At 37.4% G+C, this 14,142-nt stretch overlaps 1 protein-coding gene across 1 annotated transcript; it reads right to left on the bottom strand.

Annotated features, from left to right (window-relative positions):
• Nucleotides 1–4,562: 4,562 nt before the first annotated feature.
• On the bottom strand, nt 4,563–12,677 carry ZNF432 (zinc finger protein 432). The gene is made up of 3 exons (XM_008056024.1): nt 12,459–12,677; nt 11,490–11,585; nt 4,563–6,793 (listed from the first exon to the last, which is right to left on the bottom strand). Exons 1-3 carry the CDS (start codon nt 12,634–12,636, stop codon nt 5,073–5,075), a joined length of 1,995 nt encoding a protein of 664 aa, XP_008054215.1. The 5' UTR covers nt 12,637–12,677; the 3' UTR covers nt 4,563–5,072.
• Between the last annotated feature and the right edge of the window lie 1,465 nt (nt 12,678–14,142).

Here is a 14,142-nt window from a genome sequence, read left to right as displayed (position 1 = left end):
GGCACAAACGGCGCAGCGGCCTCCTGTTCAGCCAGCAGGGGAAAAAGGAAGATGACGGAGCCCTTTTTGGCAGAGGGGGAGATTTAACCTGAATGGGTGCGGCCATCTTGGTGTCCCTAAAGCAGGGAAGATGCCCAGACCTGGGACAGCTTTGTAAGATAGGCAACGTATGGAGTAGCTCAGGTGCCGATGGGAAGGAAGCGGTCATAGAGTTGACATAAGCAAAGGACGGGGGTTGTGGAGTGGGTAAGGCTTTTGTAGGTTAGACTCCCAATACGGGGGGAAGCCGGGAGTGGGAGCGATGGTCAACATTAAGTGCTGTTACCCACGTGGGACTTGATACCCAGTGAGGAAGGCGATAAGGAGATGAAGAGGTGAAGGTGCAAATGTACGTACATGCTTCTTTCCAAAATCAAATGAAGACGACAGTGGGGCAATTCATAATGTGAAATACTGAGAATGCAATTATTATACTTTATATAGTTCTCACCCCCCCCAACAGTCACACATATTTGTTCAAATTTTTGCAGGTGTGGGAAATGTAATCGTAGAGAATGTAAGTAGATATCTTTTTGGAGGGTAACCTAGAGCCAATACAAATTTTTCATTTTGTTTGACCCAGCAATTCTAATTCTAAAAGCTCACAGCAGCCGTTTGTAGTTTACCAAATAAAAGGAATACATTCAATGACAGATGAAAACTTTGGTAATTTATGAAACATCTGCTCAAGTATAGCAGTACATAGCAATTAAAAAGTGAGGAAACATAACTGCTCTTCAGAGGGCAGAAAATCTGGAGAACAGTATGTATTTTGTAAATAACTCAAATATCTTGCTGAAAATTATGATCGATTACACACATTTAGTTTCACTTAATGTTTAGTTCTGTTCACAGGTAGACAATATAAATTTTTTACTTGGAAAAATGTCACCAATTTTTCACTTCTCAATGTGTCATAATCACGAATGACTATAAAACATGTTGATTTTTGATATAATTTTAGAATAAGGATATAGAAGTTCATGGTAAGTATAAACTCACTTTTTCATAAAATAAACCCACTCATGCATATGAAAAGTTTGGGGAATACATTGCTAACAATACTTGACTGGTATGTATGAGTATTTAAATTTTTTTCATTTTATGTTTTGTAATTTTGATATATTAAAAATATATTGTTTGTATGTTTCTTAAGAGTATTACATGCCCTTCAGGATTAAATTTCAGCCCAATTTATCTGGAATGTTAAATTGTGGGAGGTAAGTTCAGCACCTGGTCCACAGGTCAGCACATCCTGGGACCCTCAATGATCAGTTCTAGGAGTGAACTGATGTGACCTTGCCATGGCAGGATATAGACTCACAAAAGGACAAGAAGGGAGGGGACTTGAGGGCCGGCTTGGGGGATCACTTTTGTCTGATTCATTGCTGGGGAGTATCTACATAAAATCCATTATGTTACAGTGTGGAAGTAGTGATGGGAGCACTAAGCCAGTATCTAGGGAAGAGGTCTTCAAACTCCAGTATTGATCAGAAACCTCTTTTCATAAATGCAGAGTCCTGGACCCAAGCCACAGAGGGCCTAGTTTAGATCTGGGGAGTGACCCAAGAATTTGCCTTTTTACCTAAGTGTCTCAGAGAATCTTGAGACAGGAATCCCAGGGAAAATAATTAGATCCAGACCTCTAGTATTCTAGACTTACAAATATTATGACGGTTGTCTTCTGTCAGTACACTTCAGTCTTGGCTCACATTACATTTGCCTAGAAGTCTTCTCTGAAAACTCGTGCTTTCAACAGCTGTTTGATTGTAATTTATGAATTTATTGGACTATTTCTTCTTAGCACTTACCCAAAATCAAGTCTATCTTATATTTATTTTACTGTTTTCTTCCCCAGATGCTATTGTCTATCAAGGCCATCACTTCACCTGTTTGTCTTTTGATGTGTCCCCAGTGTCTACAACATGCCTTGTGTAGAAGCTCAAAAAAATATATTTTTAAAGGAGTGAATTTGGAGTAGGGGATTGAATTCTGCCAGAACAATAAACAGCAGATATCCACTTATATTATAAAGAGAATTCACTATTTATAAACTGGAATAAATAATTTTATTAGATCAAGGGAAATAACTCTAAATAGAGAAGAGAGAACACGAATCCTTTTCTTAGGAAAATAATCTGTTGCCAGTAGGCCTGCTCAAAGAAAATTGACAAAGGAAGTTCTGATATAAGGAATTATAAGAAGGAAACATAACACCAGAAATGAAGAAAGAATAGAAAGGGTAAACATAGCCGGACTCGATGGCTCAGCCTATAATCCTGCACTTTGGGAGGCTGAGGTGAGTGGATTGCCTGAGCCTGCAGGTTCAAGGCCCGCCTGGGCAACTTGGCAAGACCTTATCTCTACAATAAGTCAAAAAATTAGCCAGGCATGGTAGCGCGTGACTGTAGTTCCAGCTACTTGGAAAGCTGAAGCGGAAGGATCGCCAGAGCCCAGCAAGTCAAGGCTGCGGTGACTGGGAACATGCCACTGCACTCCAGTCTGGGTGACAGAGTGAGACTCCAACTCAAAAAAAAAAGAAAGTAACATTATCAGATATAAAAGGCTACTGGATTTTTAACACTGCTTGCTGGTAAGAAGCAAGAATTACAGCTTTGCTTAACGTGGTTCTCAGTGGATGCTGAGATGTTGAACATAATATCTGTTAAGGCTATGCTTATATACCACCACACACTTGATAAAAAAGCTAAATATACTGACAGTGCCAAATGCTAGAAAGGGCATGGAGCAAATACAGTGCTTATACATTGATGGTGGGAATGTAACTCAGTATACTCACTCTGGAAAAGTTTGACAATGTCTTATAATTTAAACATAAACATACCATGTGATCCAGCATCTTCCTGGTTGTCTATTCCAGAGAAAAGGAAAGCTATGTTAACACAAAATCAGGTACACACACATTTATAGCATCTTTATGTATAACAGAAAAACATTGGAGACAATTTAAATGTCCATCAACAGTAAATGGGTATATAAACCATGGGGCATCCATACAAAAGAATAACTCAAGAAAAAAAATAGACTATTTAGACCCTCAACAAATAGATCTTAAGGGCAACTTACTGAGTGAATAAAAGTCTATCTCCAAGATTACATACCTCATGGTTCCATTTTAATAGCATCTTGAAATTATAAAAGTAGAGTGATGGGATAGTAGTTACTTTATGTCATGTTGTGGGGAGAGGGGATGTCTATAAGGGGTAACAAGGGGATGTTTCTGATGTACGACAGTTCTGCATCCTGAGAGTGGTGAGACTAATGAATCTATACGTTACAAAACTTTTTAGAACTCTAGACAAAAATAAACACACTAGTACACGCAAAAACTAGTGAAGTACAAATACTTTTGATTAGCAGCATTGTATTAATGTAATTTCATTGTTTTATGATTATGTAAGAAATTTTTTGTGAACCTAAAAGTATTTTGAAAAAATTTTTAAAAAATAAAGTATTTATGTAAACTATATCTTGTTACTTAGTAACAGGTAAACACATCCAAGAATATTGAATTACCCTTATTAATAGCCTAGACAAAAAAACGTAGATATAGTAATGTGGAAGAACAAATCATATAATGATACAAGGCAGGCATGGAAAATACCTGCATTGTACAATATTAAAATGTAATCAGTAATGAGAAAATCCCAGTTTAAAACTATGGGATCATTGAGAATATGGTGAAAGGTATCCTGTCCCAAAATGGACATCAGATGTATGATGAGTTTAGGTTTATGATAGCTCTCAAATATACATAATTTTCGTAAGACTTTATTACTTAATGAATTCTCTGATACTTTACCAACCTTACTCTACATTTAGTGTGTTCATTTTTTTTTTTTTTTTTTTTTTTTTTTGAGTTGGAGTCTCACTCTGTCACCCAGACTGGAGTGCAGTGGCCGCTCCCAGCCACTGCAGCCTCAATCCACTGGGCTCCGGCGATCCTTCACCTCTGAGTAGCCAGAATTACAGGTACACGCTACCATGCCTGGCTGATTTTTTTATTTATTGTAGAGATGAGGTCTCGAACCCACGGGCTCAGGCAATCCACTCACCTCACCCTCCCAAAGCGCGGGATTACAGGCTGACCCACCGAGCCCGGCTGTATATTCATTCTTTTTGTGATTGAAATAATGATGCATGATAAAGCAGAATATATTGCTAAAATCCTACCATATTCATTGCAATCTAAAATTTTTTCTCCAACATGAAATATGCATCAACTATTAAGGTTTTATTTGTTGGCAAAGGCTTTCCCATGATCATTATGCTGCTAATATGTATAAGCTCACTCATCATCTATCATGATCATTGATGGGATAGGGGCTTTTCATAGGAGGCTTTTCTAGTTTGCCCATTTATAAGATTTATCTCAGTACACACTTTTCAAGATTACAATTGGTTAAAAATTTTTCAAGACTTTTCTGCATTAGATGTGTTTTTTACCCTACATGTTTATGTTGACATAAAATTTGAAGTAACTGATCACTGAAGGCACAAACACATTTTCTGACTTTATTAAACTAACTTTTGTGCAAATTGCATAATCTCTGAACATTAAAAATCTAGCAGCAGTTTGCTCTACACTGACTATATCCACGTATGCTAGGAGCACACTGGAGTTCACAGTACTCACTGGTTTGGTCCCTGCATGAGTTCACTTGTGTGTAATCAGTTCAGATTCTCTGCAAAGGATTATGTACCTTAATACAGTTCTCTTGTGTACAATGTCATAATTTTAATGAAGGTTAACAAATGAAAGGCTACCTCCAAATCACTGAATCCATACAGTCTCTCTCATATGAGTTATTTGATATTCACTGGGAGCATCAAATAATTCACAACCTGAATTCATGTTACTGAATACATTCAGTAATGAAGTGAGATGAGACAATTTTGGAATAGAATTTTCCATACTAAGTATATATAAAGGAAGTCTACCTTCTGTGAAATTTCTGCTGTTGTACAAGGCACACTTTCTTCATGAAGGCATGACCATGTTTATTGCAATGTTAGGGTTTGTGTCCATTATGAGTTTGCTGATGCACAATGAGATTTCTCTTTGAGGAGAAGCCTTTTCCACATTCACTGCATATAAAGGGCTTCTCTCCTGTATGAGTTCGTTGATGAACAACTAGACGGCTTTTCACAGTGAAGCCTTTACCACATTCATTGCATGCATAGGGTTTTTCTCCAGTATGAATTTGATTATGTAAAATGAGTTCAGTTTCCATGGCAAAGCCTTTTCCACATTCACTACATATATAAGATTTCTCTTCTGTATGAATTTGCTGATGTACAATAAGATAGCGTTTCATGGTAAAGCCTTTTCCACATTCACTGCACTTGAAGGGTTTCTCTCCAGTATGAGTTCGCTTGTGTACAACAAGATTGCTCTTAAAGGCAAAACCTTTTCCACATTCATTGCATCTATAGGGTTTCTCTCCAGTGTGAGTTCGCTGATGTAACATCAATCCACTATTCACGATGAAACCTTTCCCACATTCATTGCATCTGTAAGGTTTCTCTCCAGTATGAGTTCGCTGATGTACAATCAGACGACTCTTCAAGGGGAAGCCTTTCCCACATTCACTGCATATGTAAGGTTTCTCTCCAGTGTGAGTTCGCTGGTGTATGATGAGCATGCTCTTAATGGTGAAGCCTTTTCCACATTCACTACATAGATAGGACCTTTCTACTGTATGATTTCTCTGATGTACAATGAGATTACTCTTCCTAGGAAAGCCTTTTCCACATTCACCACAGACATAGGGTTTCTCTCCTGTGTGAGTTCGCTGATGTTCAATCATTCGGCTTTTCATGGTAAAGCCTTTCCCACATTCATTGCATATATGCGGTTTCTCTCCTGTATGATTTCGTTGATGAATGATGGCATAGTGCTTTGTGGTGAAGCCCTTCCCACATTCACTACACATATAGGGTTTCTCCCCTGTATGAGTTCGCTCATGTATGATAAGCATGCTCTTTCCAGTGAAACCTTTTCCACACTCACTACATACATATGATTTCTCTCCAGTATGATTTCGCTGATGTACAATGAGATTACGCTTACCTGGAAAGCCTTTTCCACATTCATTGCATGCATAGGGTTTCTCTCCTGTATGAGTTCGCTGATGTTCAATCAGACGGCTCTTCATGGTAAAGATTTTTCCACATTCACTGCATATAAAGGATTTCTCTCTTTTATGAATTCTCTGATGTTCATTGAGCCGGGACTTTCTAGAGAATACTTTTGCACAAAAACTGCATCCATAAGGTTTTTCACCTGTATGAACTCTCTCATGATCAGTGAGCTGAGACTTCTTGGCAAATGCTTTTCCACATTCACTGCATATGTGGGTTTTCTCTATTTTATGAGTTATCTGATGCTTATTGACTTGGGATTTAGTGCTAATGGGTTCTGTATTTATGGAGAGTTTAACTGTGGAATGCAATTTTTCATACTTCCCATAACAAAATGATTTCACATCTCCATTACATTTAGTGGAGTTCTTAATTTCATAACGTTTGTTCTGGTTCATTAACATTAAATTTGATTTCAAAGTGCTTATGTATAACTCAAAAATATCATGATTTTCCATGAAAGAATAATGACTTTTGGTTTGAGAGACAATATTTCCAGATGCATTATACTCATGGTATTGTTCCATACTGTTCCATATTCTTTGATTTTCCAAGGAACCCTGAAGATAATCATCAAATTTGTCATTTTCTAAGAAAGAAGAGAAAAACAAATCCTTTCAAAATCTTGTTGAGGTAGAACTTTAAAAATTCTTAATGTTTTTAAACATGGCTTTTTAGTAACACCACCATGATAACAGAATAAAGCAACTATATGTATAACTATTCCTTATTTCTTACACTTTGATAAAAACAAACAAAAAGGTAAAAACAGTTTGTAAACAAATAAGGTCAGGAAGTTGGCAACCTGTATAGATTTCACTGCTTTCTAAATAAGACCTTACAAAACAAGCAGATATAGTAAATAGAAGCAAACAGAGGGTCTGGTGAAAAACATTCCACTAAGGTAGATGAGACAACTGATCCAAAATGGTGAAGGTTATATTTATTCACTCCACATGTTTACTCAACGGCTCCCATGGACAAGGCACTCTGCTGGTGTTTGGGATATACAAAATGTGCCTTATTTTCAATGATGTTAAATTCTAGTTAGAAAAAAATGGAATAAACAAGAAGGAATAAAAAAAGAAAGGAGTTGGAGATTGTTACATGTGGTTTCAAGGAGCAGTGGAGATGGAGAGAGGTAAAGGAAAGCAAGATATATTTGCATAAAGAAAAGACAAGGTTAAATGCTGAACTTAATAAGGAGAGTGGTCAATGAAAGTAAGGAATCAAGGATGACTTTACTAACTGTATAGCTTGAGCCACTGTGTATGTGGAAGCATCTCATAATGAGTTGGGGGCAGTATTACTGCAGTCCAGAATGTGTAGAATGAAGTATGTATGTGAAATATAAACTTTGAGATGGTTACTAGATTTGTAGTACAGACATCAAGAATCCTGTTGGAAGTATAAATGGAGAAGGCAATGTGGAAATAATAAATATATACCTATTCTATAAGAAAAGAATGAGTGACATTTTGGGAAAATATACAAAATGAAAGATGAAGGTATAAGACCAAGGTTTTACATAGTACAACATTTAGAGTTTTGGAATTATTTAAGCCCTTAAAGGAACCAAACACTGACTATAAACATGATAGAAATGAGCATACTGAGGTGTGTATAGACTAAATACATTTACCTGTTACCTGGCAAGTAAGAATTTGAGATCCTCAGCAGTTGAATTAGAGTGAACTGAGACAGACTCTTGCATGGCAATCCTGTTCCTATGTTTGCCCTCCTTCAAGTCATAAACTATCATCAAGCTAATTTTCAAAATCATTCATCACATTTAGTGGACAATTCCTATAATCAACCCTCCCCCCTTTGGTCTAGTGGTATTATTTGATGTTCCATTCATAATGAAATAGGAAACAATGATTGCTAGGGAATTTTGCAACTGGCCACTATACAATGCAGTCATCTTCAGAACTTATGTGCTGCTAGATAGGAAATGAAAACGTTCAATCGCATACAGGAGAAAAGTCATATCCAATTTTTCTCATTTCAGCATCCCTAATGTACCGTTTCCTCATCTTGCCACCAGTAGTGATACATTTATGTCTCAGCATCAGCTAGGTTGTTCTAAAGAAGAAATATCTTCCTTCTGGACCAGGTTGTGCCAGCTTTACCTTCGGTTTTTCTTAAAACATTTAGCTGTTCATTATTATTATTATTATTATTATCATTATTATTATTATTTTTTTTTTTTAGTTGGAGTCTCACTCTGTCACCCAGACTGGAGTGCAGTGGCCGCTCTCGGCCACTGCTGCCTCGACCTGCTGGGCTCCGGTGATCCTTCCGCCTCAGCCTTCCAATTAGCTGGACTGTTCCTTATTATTGCTACGCTACTGTCATCTAGGTGAAAGGCAAGACTACTAAGATGTTTTTTGACAAAAAATAAAGCTAAGCAATCTCAACCATATGACCTCAATTACTCATCTATAAAATCAAAACACTAGCTTGCCAAAATAGTTTACATTACTATGAATATTCCATTTATCCGTGTTTCTGCCCCACTATTTCCCTGACACAAACCACCTAACACTGGCCTGTATTTGGCCAGTCTTGTGATAGTCAACAAGATAGCCTTAAACCACATTTCCTATTTCATGCCTTCATTTTTTTTTCAGTCTGGGACTCTGCTAGCTAGGCTGGAGTGCAGTGGCACAACCACAGCTCACCACAGCCTCCAAATCCTGGGTTTAAGTGATCCTTCTGCATCAGCCTCCCAAGTACCAGGGATTACAGGTGCATGCCACTATGCTCAGGTAATTTTTAAAATTTTTTACAGAGATGCAGTCTCACTATGTTGCCGAGGCAGTCTTGAATTCCTGTGCTCAAGCAGTCCTCTTGCCCTGGCCTCCTAAAATGTGGGATTGCAGGCGTGAGCCAACACGTCTGCCCTCACACCTTCATTCTTTTTTTTTTTTTTTTTTTGAGTTGGAGTCTCACCCAGTCACCCAGACTGGAGTTCAGTGGCCGCTCCCAGCCACCGCAGCCACGACCTGCTGGGCTCCAGTGATCTTTCCGCCTCAGCCTTCCAAGTAGCCGGAATTACAGGCATGCGCTACCACGCCCAGCTAGTTTTTTTATTTTATTGTAGATATGAGGTCTCGCCTGCCCAGGCTGGTCTCGAACCCACGGGCTCAGGCAATTCACTCACCTCAGCCTCCCAAAGGCGCGGGATTACAGGCTGAGCCACCAAGCCCGACTTGCACCTTCATTCTTAAACCGTCATCATCTTCCTCATTCAGAATCAAGATGTACTTCATGTACATCACACTCTCATTCCATTTCTGACTGTAACACCAGATGCTCTGTGTCCTCTATATTTCTAAATTAATTCCTTCTTTGTTCATTCTTTACAGTAATCTCTGTGGTGAAGAACTAATTTTCCCCACAGAGAGATCTAGTGTTTGTGCTTAGCTACTGGGAGGTAACCTCTAGGTCCCTGGACTGTCCTGTCCCATAGTAGTGTCTTTGTGTGCCTGGTAGCTTTGCTGACTGAACATCTAACAGTGTGATTTACGATAGAAGCTTTAGGCCATGCCACATCAGTTCCAACCTTTGGAGGAGATGGACACTCTATATTAGCCTGATTTCTGGGAGAGGCTGGAGACTTAAGGTCAGCCACATGGGGAGTATGTGATTCAGCCCCAGTAAAAACTCTGGCCACAAGTCTCAAGTGGGCTTCCCTCATTGACAATATTCTGAATTATTACTTATACATATTATGGCTGGGAAGAGATATGATGCCATCTGTGAGTTCACAGGGAGAAGATGACCAGAAGCACTGCATTTGGACCCCTCCTGGATTACATATGATCCAGGAATTCCACTCCTAGGTAGAATCTCAAGGAAAATAACACATATTTATGAAAATCAAGTTGTACACAAATGTTCATAGTAGCATGATTCATAAAGTCCACAAAGTGGAAGCAATCCAAATGTCCATCAATAAACAAATGAATAAATTAGATATGGTGTATATCCATAAAATAGATGTTATTCAACAGTAAAAAAAAAAAAAAGAAGTATTAATGCATGCTGAAATATGGGAGAACTTTCAGAAACATTATACTCAATGAAAAAAGCCAGCAAAAAAAGACTGTATAGTTTATGAATCTAATTATATAAAATGTCCAGTATGGGCAAATCTATACAGATAAAAAGTAGATTAGTGGTTGCCTAAGGCTGGGAGCTTGAAAGGATATGATTTTTGTTTACGGATTTTTTCTTCAAATGATGCAGCAAAAATTCCAAAATTAGTTGTGATGGTTTATAACTGTTCATAAACTACACACACTGAATTGTAATCTTAAAGGCAAATTATATGGTATGTAAAGAAAATCAGAAACATCAAATGTACAAAGGAAGAACTCTGAGACAGACATAAGTTATGACCTGGTTTGGGCTAGAGCTGATGTAGGATATTAAACAATCCTTTCTATTTAAACAGTCCACAGAAACAGCAGAGACCTTTAAGAAAAGAACTCCATAAATAGAGGACATTCAGTATAACATCAGCATGGACAAGACAGATGATATATAGTACTACGGGAGAATGAAAGTGTGTTTTATGTAGGGAAAATGATTCCTACTCTTTATGCAGGTAATAGGAAGTCATAGGCCAGCTGCCAAAGATAAAATATGTAGACTAAAATGTATGTTAGACAATATTATGGAGATGTTAATTGGGGAGTTTCAGCTAGAGAAAGGAACATTAGCTCATAAGAATGAAAAATCATAAAGATTTTGGTATTAGCAGAGCAAATGGAAACACTGAAAAGTCTCAGAGTTGGGAGTGGAGAAGGAAGAAGCTTAAGAACCAGATAAATGCACAGTGAGAAAACAGGTTACCGTGAGTGCACAATATACAAGGTAGGGTTGAATGTTAAGAAAGGAAATCAGTATTTCTCAATGGGGACAGGAATTGCAATAGTCAGACAACAGTGACTCATTCAAAGGTCTCTGTGAAGCAAGGCATGAAAGGTAGAAGGAACAGGCAGAGAGTGTGACAGGATATAAAGAACAGGGAGATTATAGAAGCTGAGAAAGAAGAAAAATAGGCAAACAAGAATCAAGATGAAAGAAAATAAGGAGTCAGATCTCAGAAAACAAAAAAGGATATATTTCCCTCAAAATACTCAAAAGAAAAGCTTTGATTATGAGGAGAAAGATACATGGAGGCACTGTTTCTGTATCCTAAGACACCCACCATTCTTCTCTGTTTGATTATAATATGACTTCTGCGATTATGCATCTTGCTGGTTCTCACTCACCTGGACAGATCTCACAGTGCATTTCATTTTCTCCTGTCCATGGTTCCTCTCCTTGTTCCAACTTGGAAAGTGCATCCGTTTTGCTGGCTTGATAACCTGTTTATGGGAAATGATAGAAAACTCAGACACAATGGATAGGGCTGGAGTATGTAACACGGGAGAATGTTACCTTTAAGTCACTAGACAGTTTTCACATCTGCAAAGTAGACCCTTTTCTTTCAGGAGTGGGTAGATCACAGTCAGCCCTTCAAATCTACAGATTTCACACTGAGATTCAACCAACCACAGATAGGAAATATTTGAAAAAATAAAATTAAAAAAGAATTCAAATAAAAAAATACACTGTAACAACTATTAAAATAGCATTTACATTGTATTTATCATAAGCCATCTAGAGATGACTTCAAGCATATAGGACAATCTGTGTAAGTTATGTGCAAATACTATGACTTTTTTTTTTTTTTTGAGGAAGAGTCTCACTCTGTCGCACAGGCTGGAGTGCAAGTGGCATGCTCATGACCACCTCAGCCTCGACCTGTGGGGTCAGGTGATCCTTCTAACTCAGCTTTCCAAATAGCTGGAACTACAGGTGAGCACCATCATACTCAGTTAATTTTTTAATTTATTATATAGATGAGGTCTCGCCAAGTTGCCCAGGCTAGTCTCAAACCCCTGGACTCAGGCAATCCTTTCACCTCTGCCACCCAAAGTGCTGTGATTACAGGTGTGAGCGACCTGCGCAGCATGGCATTCTGTTTAAGAGATTTGAGCACTAGATTTTGTACCCGTGGAACGTCATGGGACCAATTACCCTCAGATACCAATGGGTGACTGTATATCCTTTTATCAGGAGCCAGAGAATGCACTAAAAATTTATTGGGAGCACTGAAGTGACTTCCAAGTGTAAGCAGTTAAGAAAACAGGCCATCGATGAGGTACCTTCCAGTGACACAGGGTAGCTGTCCTTACCTACTGACACCAGATTTCTGTAGTTTTCTAACATCACATCTCGGTAAAGGTCCTTCTGGGCAGGGTCCAAAAGCTGCCACTCTGCCGAAGTGAATTCCACAGACACATCCTCCAATGTCAGCAACTCCTGTAAAAACATAGCCCTGCTGAATATGAAGTGTTTTTCTTTTAGTGACATACAAGGAAATTAAAGGAAGTTGTCCTGTTCATATTAACCATATAGACTAAATGCATCTATGAGCCTATTGTGTTTTTTAATACTGTCATTGAGTCTAAGTATTCTGTAAGTATGCAGTGCCCCATTCACTCAACAAAGTATAAAGTTTTATATCAAATTCTCTCAATAAAAAAGACTTTATATATAATTTTTAACTTCAGTATCTACTGACTAGTCAAGAAATTATATGCTAGTGACATCCAGATAGTATAGATTGCTACACTCACTGTAAGCCTTCCCAGTTAATACTCGGCTAAAACATGAAGAGACTTCAGATGTTAGAATCACAGAACACTACATAAGTGATTATATAATGAATTTTAAAATAGTGTTTGATTATTTAATGAATTATAAAAGTAGAAAGCACAAGAAACTACTGAAGATTAGTCAAATTGGGAAAAATTATATTTGAAATATGTATTAAATATATGTACACATGTGAATATTTACAAGTATGTTTAAATATATGTCTATGTATACAGACACATGTATGCATATACATTAACGGAAAGGTTATCAGATATACAGAAGAGGTAATTAATGAACTGGAATATACATTTTTTTAAAAAACTGAAAAACGAAGTGGTGACACAAAATAACAGAAAATATGAAGGATTTTTTACCTCACCCATGATGACGAAGATATAAAATGAGATTAAAAAAATACTGGATCACTGAAAATTATGTAGTTTAATAATGTCGTATTTTAAAATATTGGCATAAATGATCCCACATATCAGTCACTATGCAACAAGCACTCATTTAAATACTTTGTACCATTTAACTAATGTTTTCAAGTATGACTTTAGACAACTGGAATTTTATATAATTAGTATTCTTCACTTAATTGCAGTCCATATTCCTTTAGATGTTAAGATGGCCAACAGATATGTTCTTTAGAGTATGATCTGAATGAAGTACAAAGAAATGATAAATATGCTTATGTACACATATATGTGAATACACATAATACACAGATACATAAATGTACACACAGTTCAGTGACAGCAGGTATATACTATGAAACATTTGTTGAAACAGCATGAGATTAGAAAGTTATAAAGAGGAAATTTTATTTTTTATTGCCAATGTGTACATTGTCATTAGAATTTTTTTCCTTTAAAATCCATGAGTAATTTGATTACAAAAAATAAAAGCAATAAAATAAAAGTAAGTAAGATCTATACTTGAAAATGGGGGAGGATTCTGTATATTATGAGATGAGGTAAAGTTATCAAGCAAACATCATGGCACTCAACACCTCAAGCCCTTACCAGACACTTCTCGCAACTCCCTAATGCCAAGTATGTGCCTAAAGGCAGTTTAGCCACCTGTTTAGGACAAACGAAACCTCTGTACTCTTTCCATTTTCCTAGGCTTTATTCCTAGATCAGCTAAGATACAAGGCTGAGTCCTTTGAGTGACCTTGCTTTAGTCTCATGAAAAGTTGTGTCCACTGAGTTTGCT

Source organism: Carlito syrichta, unplaced genomic scaffold (assembly GCF_000164805.1).
Source record: "Carlito syrichta isolate Samal-C Ts95f unplaced genomic scaffold, Tarsius_syrichta-2.0.1 Scaffold302083, whole genome shotgun sequence".
NCBI classification, from domain to species: domain Eukaryota; kingdom Metazoa; phylum Chordata; class Mammalia; order Primates; family Tarsiidae; genus Carlito; species Carlito syrichta.
Note: the sequence above shows the minus strand (reverse complement) of the source record. Positions and strands in the feature narration are given on the sequence as shown.